Source organism: Chiloscyllium plagiosum, unplaced genomic scaffold (assembly GCF_037043375.1).
Source record: "Chiloscyllium plagiosum isolate Xiang-an unplaced genomic scaffold, Cpla_swu_hap1 HiC_scaffold_17, whole genome shotgun sequence".
Lineage (NCBI taxonomy): Eukaryota > Metazoa > Chordata > Chondrichthyes > Orectolobiformes > Hemiscylliidae > Chiloscyllium > Chiloscyllium plagiosum.
Genome location: NW_028270155.1, coordinates 77032958 through 77042978, shown reverse-complemented (window position 1 = coordinate 77042978; position 10021 = coordinate 77032958). Strand labels below are relative to the sequence as shown.

The following is a 10021-nucleotide window of genomic DNA, read 5'->3' as shown; positions in this document are numbered from 1 at the left end:
AAATGTCGCCCTGCCGCTGCACCACATCTCCACCGTTCTCCCAACTCCCGTAACTGCCACAGGTCGGACAACACTGAACTCAGACAAGGGTTGTCTCAACTAGAAACCTTCCACGTCATGCAAAAATATTTCAAATTCTCTTGGTCACCAATCAGACCTGAGCCATCCTCATCTTGCAACACCTACTTCCGTCCATTTGCCTTAAACAGAACGAATTCATTGAGATTGTCTCAGACACAGAGTAGAATGCTTGAATGCACCAGGGAGTCCCAGATGGTTATAATTTTTCCACCGATTTTCGCTGGCTGTTGCTGTCTTCCTGCTCGAGATCTTCCCTGCCCAAGATGTCTGTGTTCCACGTGCTGTTCTATCTCTCAGCCTTGGGAATAATTTATACAGGTCTATAAATATTGACAGTCATCTAGCGGATAGGAATATGAATGGAAATCCCGGGAACTCAAAACTGGAAGCTTCGTTTTCATGATTAGTTATTTGATTTTCTTTCGTTAAGTTTCTTACCCATTATTTTACCTCTTTTCCTTTTTCAGGAGATGAAACATGAACAACTAATGTTTGTGTATATTTCTGGTAGATACTGGCGAAACCCCTTTGCCTGTGATGCAAATCCCTGCGTGCCTGACTGCAGTGGAAGGTGCAAATGTGTCAATGTATTGCTCCATCCCGCTTTTCGATCGCACAATATCGGTGGATGTCTCTTGGCGGAAAGATGGGCAGACCAAAACTTTGGACCCAACAGCAGACACAAGGAAAACAATATTACCGTTCAAGCAAGCATCTGCTGAATTCCATCTGTTGAATGTGAGCTTCCGGGACTCCGGAATCTATTACTGTAGCATCAGCGTCTTCGGCAGGAAGGCTTCCAATGGGAATGGGACTAAGCTTATCGTACACGGTGAGTGTCACTGAGGAGAAATGGACAACGTTAAATTAGGCACGTTTCCATCGATAGCAGATAACAAGAGCAGCACGGTGTCTGCTAATAGTTTGGTGCCGCAATGCAAGCTTGTTTTTTTTTCAGTTCAAGGAGACTTAGACCGAACTTGTGCTGGTGTACATCAGACTTGCCGTCCGCGGTCAATCAAAGCTAGCCAGGCCGTGTAATATATTTAATCTTGTTTTATATCGACTATTTAAAATAAGATAAGGTATCCTAAATAATGCTCCACTTGATTTAGGTAGCCATCGGAAATGAAGTGCATTAGATTTGTCATGGAGTTCAACGTGGAAAGAAGTGTTTTTCTTTTAAAGGGGAAAATGTCAGGTTTTCAAAATCGATTATCAAATAGGTGCAAGTGATCATAAACGGATACAGCTACAGCACGATGTGAGTAATGCACAACGAGAGCAAATAATTATCCTCCAGAAGAGGAACAGGTTTTAGGAAAACATTCCTATGCAAACTAATGTAGAACGAATTATTAAATGCTGTCTCAGAAATGACGTGCATCCTCACACTGTCTGGTTGGAATATTAAATACTTAGAAGTGCTCACTGAAAGTTTTCCTGAGAAGCAGAGAGGATTATTTGGACTGCTTCTATAGTAAACTTGAAACTGGAACTGTACTTACGCTGCTTCCAAGTATGATTTTGAGGAGGTGTTTACGTTTACTTCGAGATTAAATTCACAGGGATATATTTATTTTGGTTAATCCCCAATTTTGTTTGCAACTGTTGATAAATATATGCATTCCTCATTGTTTGAGACTCATCTTAAGTCCTGATTTTAAGAAGTGGGTAAAGTTTACTGAACACTTTACCTCGTTATGTTGATACAACCAGTCTACCGACATGAAGTCGCAGTATGGAAATATTTATGAACAGTGATTTTTTTCTGAATACTGGATAGGTCCTCGAGGCACTTGCTCAAGTCTGTGCACCAGCTTCAAATGAAACTGGCCTGTTTTGTAAAGCAACTCAGCCTTTGAAATGGGTAATGGCATCATCAATACCAGATGTTGGCGTGGGATTGCAACAGGATTTTGTCAATTGAAAATGAGGTTTGGAGGCATGAAGCAAATGATCAATGAGAAAATGGCTCAAAGGTAGAAAGCAGAGGGTGATCATGGAGGGTCGCCTTTCAGACTGGATGCCTGTGACCAGTGGTGTGCCACAAGGACCGGTGCTGGGTCCACTGCTTTTCGTCATTTACATAAATGACTTGGATGTTAACATAGGAGGTAAAGTAAGTAAGTTAGCAGATGATATCAAAATTGGAGGTGCCGTGGACAGCAAAGACGGTTACCTCAGAAAACAACAAGAACTTGATCAGATGGGCCACTGGGCAGAAGAGTGGCAGATGGAGTTTAATTTGACAAATGTGAGGTCCTACATTTTGGAAAAGCAAATCAGGGTAGAACTTATACACAGAATGGGAACGTCCTGGTAAATGTTGCTGAACAGAGACCTTGGAGTGCAGGTTGATTGGTGAGGCCACATTTGGAATACGGTGTGATCTCCTTCCTATCGGAAGGATGATGTGAAACTTGAAATGGTTCAGAAAGGCTTTACAAGGATGTAGCCAGGCTTGGAGGATTTGAACTATCGGGAGAGGCTGAATAGGCTGGAGTTGGTTTCGCTGGAGCGTCAGCGGCTATGGGGTGACCTAATAGAGGATTATAAAATCATGAGGGGTTAAAATAGGCAAGGTCTTTTCCCTGGAATGGGGGAGTACAGAACCACAGTGGAAAGTTTTAGGGTGAGAGGGGCATATTTAAAATGGACTTAAGGGGCAACTTTCCCACGAGGAGTGTGGTGAGTGTATGGAATAAGCTGTGAGAAGGCTAGTACAAGGCTCGAATGCTAGTGGATGTTTGTACACATACAGCATTTAAAAGCATCTGGGTGGATGTATGAATAGGAAACGTTTAGAGGGATATGCGATGTCGAAATTCACTCAATATTCGTCGACAGCACCTACAAAGCCCACGGCAGCAGATACATGGCAATATGACCACCTACAACTTCCCTACCAAACCTTTCACCATCCCGACTTTGAAATGTATCACCATTCCCATAATAGTGTCACTGGGTCAAAATTCTGAAACTCCTTTCTTTGCAACATTACTGGTGCAGGTATACCTCCGTGGGTTGCCGTGGTTCAAGAAGACAGCTTACTACCATCTTCGCAAGGGCAATTGGAAATAGGAAATAGAATATTAAATCGATGGAAACGCCGACATTGCATGTACACCTTTCTTTGAAAAAAGTTAGCTATTTGGCGTCTTTTGAGGGGCGGGGTGGAGCAAACAAAGGAATTCTTGAATTTTGGATGCTTTTTTTTATTGAAGTTTTTAACAGATGCGGTTGGAGGTTGGATTGATCTCAAATGTAAACGTATCTTCGGACAGATGGGTAGAGGTTTAAATTCCAAGCTCAATAATCAAAACGAGAAAGAAAATAGAAAGGGAGTGAAAAACAAATTGGATAATACTTGTATTTGCGATAGTGTCACGCTAATGATAGAAACTGAACGCCCCATTTTTATCCAACTTCAATCGTCGTTCATTGCAACCAAAATACAAAGACACGACCAGTCCTGGACTTGAGATTGAGGCTTTTGATGAGACCGTTATAATTAAATGCAAACTGTGGATTGAGAATGTCTGGTGGATCCATTGAGTAGACTCTGGATTTCTGGTATCCAATTGACGCAGTGATTGTTCAATGGACAATAAACTGACGGTGTCTGGTGGAACTGGTGATTATTTAGTATGGACACTGACTAACTGTGACCACTGTTTATTCAATACAGATTCTGAGCTGCGTGTGCAGAGCACGTGCCTCGTCCAACATTTTGTCTGTTTTGTGCAGGGATTTGTCCACTCCATTTATCTCCACTTTCTATCTGAATAAAAAAGGAGCGGTTTAACAAGCATACATCGATTACAAGTTTCAGAATTGGAACTTTATTTGTTCACATGAATAGGGTGATTCGAAAAACATTCCCCCCAAAATTCAAAAAACGTCTATGCCTTTTGACAGGCTGTTTTGTCTTCTGTCCAACCCACGCACAACTTCCGATATTGATTTATTGAATGTTATTGTGTTCCAGTGCCACCAACCCCGCTGAAGATAACCCGCCAGTACTCGCCCTTCCTCGCTCTCCTCTGCACAACAGCTGGCTTCTTCCCGGGGCAGTTTGAACTCATGTGGTATAAAAATTTCTCCGAAATCAGGTCTAACATCAACATCAGGAAAATCCTGAACGAAGAGGGTTTATTTCAAGTTTCCAGCGAGCTCAGTCTTCCGGAGAGGGAGTCAGTCTATACCTGCCAGGTTTCTCACATCGCACTCAGCATCCCGGCAAATATCAGCGACAAAACTCCGAATCACGGTAAGGGTCACCGGTGTTCCATTTTTCATATACAGAGGAACCTAACATCTGTCATCAATATTAAAATACAAGGTTCCAATCTGTTCCCGGATGCTTGGCGCTTCAGCCAAAGTTAAATACAGATTTGAAGTGTTATGATTCCTGTTGAAGAGCTTTTGCCCGAAACGTCGATTTTCCTGCTCCTCGGATGCTGCCTGACCTGCAGTGCTTTTCCAGCACCACTCTAATCTAGACTCTGGTTTCCAGCGTCTGCAGTCCAGTGTTACGAAGCCGTCAGTTCAAAATTTACCACAAACAGCAACCGGCCTGCATTGCATCTGCACTGTGTTCGGGTATCAGCATATCTATAGCCAGTTTCCTCGTCTGATGCGAGGTATCATCCACATAACTGATGCTAAACACTTTCTTGCTCTCACGCTCAGCCTGTCTTTCTCTCTCTCTTTCTCTCTCTCCAATTCACTCTTGGTCTTATTGGAAAAATCAAAGTTATTCTTTCTCTCTATATTCACCTCCCACTTTCTTGTCCTCCTTATCTCCGTCACCGTAATGCGTCCAACATCTGGCGCCACTCGCTCTCCATTCACTTCCTGGGGATTCCGTGGTTACTGCCTTGGTACGCACCTCAGTTGGTCTGGTCGCTCATTTCTGTTTTTGAAGGCCGTAGGATCAATTCCCCTTCCGATCCCACGCACAATGGTTTGACAGAGCCCCGCAGTGCCGAGGCAGTATTGCTGAGTTGAAGGTCCGGTCTTTCTGGGGCTAAAGTGGGTACTCTAGATGCTGGAGATTAGAGTCAGGATTAAAGTGGTGCTGGAAATACACAGCAGGTCAGGCAGCATCCGAGGAGGAGGAAAATCTGCTTGAACCAATTGTCCCTTCACGCAGGAGCAAAAGATCCAGCACGCCATTTTGCAGAACAGCAAGTAAGCCCTGCGTGAATACTTCTCCCCCGAAATCCAGATCACAGAATCAGATGGCCTGATCACTATCACATTGGACTTTCAAAAACAGTGTTCATAATGGATGCTACAATACATATGTTACAACAGCGACTCTACTACAAAGAAATAGAAATAGACAACAAATGCTGCCTCAGCCACCGATACCCACATCCCATGAGCCAATAGTAAAAACCGATGCATTCATCCAATCTTTTGGCACATGTTCCTTCGGCAAGATTCCGCTTGGCAGATTTGTTAGTAAAATTAGATCACGTGGGATTCAGGGAGAGCTGGACAATTGGATACAAAATTGATTTGACGGGGGGAGTCAGGGTGGTGGTAGAAAGTTGATTTTCGGACTCGAGTCTTGTGACCAGTGGTGTCCCACATGGATCAGGGCTGGGTCCAGTGCTTGTTATTTATCTAAATGATTAGGATAAGAATATAGGAAGCATGGTTAGTAAATAATGGGCACAGGGTCAATTCTTTAGCCTGCTTGAATGACGTGTGGAACGAGGAAGAGATCTTTACACCTGGTAAATACGCGCTAATTGGCAGAGGGATTATAAACAATGCTGTATATTCATTAAGTCAAATACGGTCATTAATCTGAATACATGCTGGTGTTTTCGAAATGGATAGGCGCTTTGTGGTTCAATTAGTTGGTCGGTACAGGAACAACGGAGCCTTGCGTTCGGTGATAAGCAGCAGGAATGTGGCAGAGACGGATTTAATGTAAGTGTAGTCTGTTACCTGGAGTTGTCGAATACGTTGTATCATCTGCTTTTAAAAATGCTAACATTCCACTTTCTCTGTCCTCTATAGGTAACCAAGACCGTACTTTCTCCTACGCCTTAGTCTTTGGTTGTACTGCAGGCGGGATTATGATTTTAGTTCTGGGAATTGTCTTCAAGAGGTGCAAATTAGACAGAACAACTGGTGAGACGTGAATTTTTCCTGATTCTGTACTGGGCTTTCACCTCTTGTTACATTTCACTGCTGCAGTAGGAGAGAAAGGGGACGGGCAGTCTGGAATGAAATTTTCAAGAGCAGTGCGCATAATGTGCCGCTCATCTCATACAGAGAAACAGCAGAATATTAGCGTTCGGCGTGCCTGCTCACTTTGTTTCAATGGTGGTTAATTTCTTGCGGACATGTGGTACATTGTGAAAATGATCATGTGTGTAATGCCATTCGATTCTCTGACAGGCAACGCGATTGCTGAGGACATGAACAGCCAATTTGAGGAACAGGTCAGTTTCTATTTATGACAATGAGAACGAAACTGTGAGTGGGATGTTGTCTACATACGGGTAATTTATATCCATACTCCAGGAATCTCAGACGTACTCCTTCGACCGCGCGCATATCGAGTTCACGGTGTCCCCAGTGCATCACTGTAATATGAACACGAGACAGTGATTCATTGGGACAATGATGTCGAGTCCAGACGAGCCCGCAGTTCTCTAAGACAGTTTTAAATGTTTGCGTTTTGTTCGGATCAGTTGGCCTGCTCTTCAGTCAGGAGCAGAGGCACAGCTCGATTTGTGATTGCCCAATATTCCCATCCCCAAATCTCTGACCGTGTTTGTGAGAGTTGACTGCCCTGGGCGGGATTCCGACCTGCTCCTAGCTTTAGACTCCGAGCAAAGATAGGGATAATCTGAAAACAGCAAACTCAGAACTTACGCTACCTATTCAGCATTGCGTGCGCCAGTTCGAGTCCACTCGGCCAGAATAATTTATCTTAACTTCGGTTGTGAATGAATGTTCCAATGAACAGGTGGGAAGCAAGAGCTGCAGTCCTTACCATGGCTATCGTATCATCGGTGTTATTTACAACTCTAACCTGCACGAACTGACCACAACCAATCTGTTATGCTATTGACTGCAACATTTTTTTTAAACTTGGTGGCTAATATTTCTGCAAAACAATATTTCTCAGATCAATCGGGACAGAGAAGCAGTGAGTCCGATTTATGCTGCTCTCCACTTCAGCGGAGAGAGGAAACCTGCAAAACTGCGAACGGAGCAAGAGAGCTTCGTGTATGCGCAGGTACTGTCATGAAAATTAACCATCGGTTTTCCAATAGGGACCGCTCTAACACACGTCTGACCATAGTCATGTATGATTTGGAGATGCCGGTGTTGGACTGGGGTGTACAAAGTTAAAAATCGCACAACCCCAAGGTTATAGTCCAACAAGTTTAATTGGAAGCACTAGCTTTCGGAGCGCCGCTCCTTCATCAGGTGGTTGTGGAGTACACAATTGTAAGACACAGAATTTATAACAAAAGTTTACAGTGTGATGTAACTGAAATTACACATTGCAAAATACTTTGATTGTTAAGTCTGTCATCTTTTAGCATGACATTGTTTGTTTCGATACTTTCATATGTAAATCACAAAACTTTGTTTTAAAGTTACATTCTCATGTTAACTTTAACAATTAGTGTCAGCCCAGATTGGTGTTTCAGTTACAACTGATTGGTGATTCCTGAAGAAGTTGCTTGTGCCCGAAACGTCGATTCTCCTTTTCCCTGGATGCTGCCTGACCTGCTGCGCTGTTCCAGCAACACATTTTCAGCTCTGATCTCCACCATCTGCAGACCTCACTTTCTCCCCGTTTCACTTACATCACACTGTAAACTTTTACTATAAATTCTGTGTCTTACAATTGTGTACTCCACAACCACCTGATGAAGGGGCGTCGCTCCGAAAGCTAGTGCTTCCAATTAAACCTGCTGGACTATAACCTGGTGTTGTGTGATTTTTAGCTTAGTACTGTACATCGACAGCCTGAATAATTTTATTGAAGTGGTTGGCATAAACTACTTACATTTCATTGTTTTATTACACAGACAAAGCACCGGACAGATGGCGAACTGACCTACGCGTCTTTGAATCTCACCGCTTCCGAGAAAACTGCAGGAAAACCGAAGGAAAAGCAGGCGGAGTATGCAGAGGTCAAAATAAACCAGGGAAGCGGAAACTCCTGGATTCCATGAACTCCAATAATGTTCAGTGATATTACAGTTGCAGAAGAGTTGCTTTCGTTTTGTCTATTTGAAAACGACAACAAACTAGAGGTGATGGGTTGATTGTGAATGATACTTTAATCGATGGTGGATTCTAACTGCTGAACCTTTGTTTATTCTTGAAATTCTTCTATTCCTGTAAAAGCAATGGAATAAATCCATATTGTCATTGTGATAAATGGGACTGAAGAAAATATTGAATCATTGAATCCCGACTGTGTGAAAGCAGGCCATTCGGTCCATAGAGTCCACACTGACCCTCCGAAATGCATCCCACCCAATCCCTGTAAACCTGCTTTTCCCATTGCCAATCCACCTTGCCTGCACAGGAGGAAATCGGAGCACGGGGCGGAAACCTACGCAGACATGGGGAGAATGTGCAAACTCCACACAGATAATAACTGAGGGTGAAATCCAACCTTGATTCTTGGCGTTGTGAGCCCGCAGTGTTCCCCCTTGTTTAGTCAAATTGTAGTCAAAACTAAAAATCCAAGACACAAGGTTATAGTCCAACATGTTTATTTGAAAGAACAAGCCTTCGGAGCACTGTTCCTTGTTGGACTCTAATCTCGTGTCGTGTGATTTTCAATTTTGTCCACCTCTGTCCAACACCGGCATCTTCACATCAAAATATAGTGAATCGGACTAGTTAATTATGAGATACTATTGCTGAGCAATCTATGTTAATGTCTACATAGGAACTGAACAGGTCGAGGCCACACTTGATGTTCTGGACGAATTTCCACGATCCTGCCCTACTTCACAAAACCCAATGCAATAGCCTTCTATTAATGTCTCCCTCATGAACTTGTCCAGGTTCCTCTAAATCCATTCCCAAGTCCATTCATTCTTTGTGACGGCGAGTAACACATTCTAAACCTTTCCTGGGTGTTTTATTTCCTCCAAACCTTTTTTTCTAATTAGCGACTTTTTTTGTTTCCAACTTCTATTTCCCACACCGCCCATAAATGCAAATATCTCCTTTAAGCCAACTCAATTAATACATTTTTACAAACGTAATACAATCTATTAAAAGGACTAAGAACAGAGTAGGTCATTCATTATAACCTTTGACGATAATTATCTCAGACACTCTCCTTATAAGTCGGAGGAGTTGTAGACAGTGAGGAAGGATGTGACAGGTTACAGCGGGATATAGATAAGCTGCAGAACTGGGCAGAAAGGTGGCAAATGGAGTTCAATGTAGCTAAGTGTGAGGTGATTCACTTTGGTAAGAGTAATAAAAAGATGGGGTACTGGGCTAACGGTCGGATACTTGGTAGTGTGGATGAGCAGAGGGATCTTGGTGTCCATGTACACAAATCTTTGAAAGTTGCCACACAGGTAAATAGTGCGGTGAAGAAGGCATATGGCATACTGGCTTTTATTGTCAGAGGAATTGAGTTCCGGAGTACTGAGGTCATGTTGCAGTTGTATAAGACTCTGGTGCAGCCACATCTGGAGTATTGTGTGCAGTTTTGGTTGCCATACTATAGGAAGGATGTGGAGGCACTGGAACGGGTGCAGAGGAGGTTTCCCAGGATGTTGCCTGGTATGGTAGAAAGATCGTATGAGGAAAGTCTGAGGCACTTGGGGTTGTTTTCATTGGAGAAAAGAAGGTTTAGGGGTGACTTGATAGAGGTGTATAAGATGATTAGGGGTTTAGATAGGGTTGACAGTGAGAACCT

General features: G+C 43.1%; 1 protein-coding gene across 1 annotated transcript; it reads left to right on the top strand.

The window, feature by feature from the left end:
- Window positions 1-602: 602 nt before the first annotated feature.
- Window positions 603-8464, top strand: LOC122546281 (uncharacterized). The gene is made up of 6 exons (XM_087995580.1): window positions 603-913; window positions 4073-4354; window positions 6121-6234; window positions 6505-6548; window positions 7241-7351; window positions 8157-8464. The coding sequence occupies exons 1-6, from the start codon at window positions 619-621 to the stop codon at window positions 8301-8303; spliced, it is 993 nt and encodes a 330-aa protein (XP_087851706.1). The 5' UTR covers window positions 603-618; the 3' UTR covers window positions 8304-8464.
- The last annotated feature ends 1557 nt before the right edge of the window (window positions 8465-10021 follow it).

Bases quoted from the DNA above. Each gene is read 5' to 3' on its own strand.
- LOC122546281 (XM_087995580.1), top strand. From the start codon at position 619: ATGCAAATCCCTGCGTGCCTGACTGCAGTGGAAGGTGCAAATGTGTCA. The intron at 914-4,072 runs GTGAGTGTCACT...ATTGTGTTCCAG, and splicing joins GACTAAGCTTATCGTACACG to TGCCACCAACCCCGCTGAAG. The intron at 4,355-6,120 runs GTAAGGGTCACC...TGTCCTCTATAG, and splicing joins CGACAAAACTCCGAATCACG to GTAACCAAGACCGTACTTTC.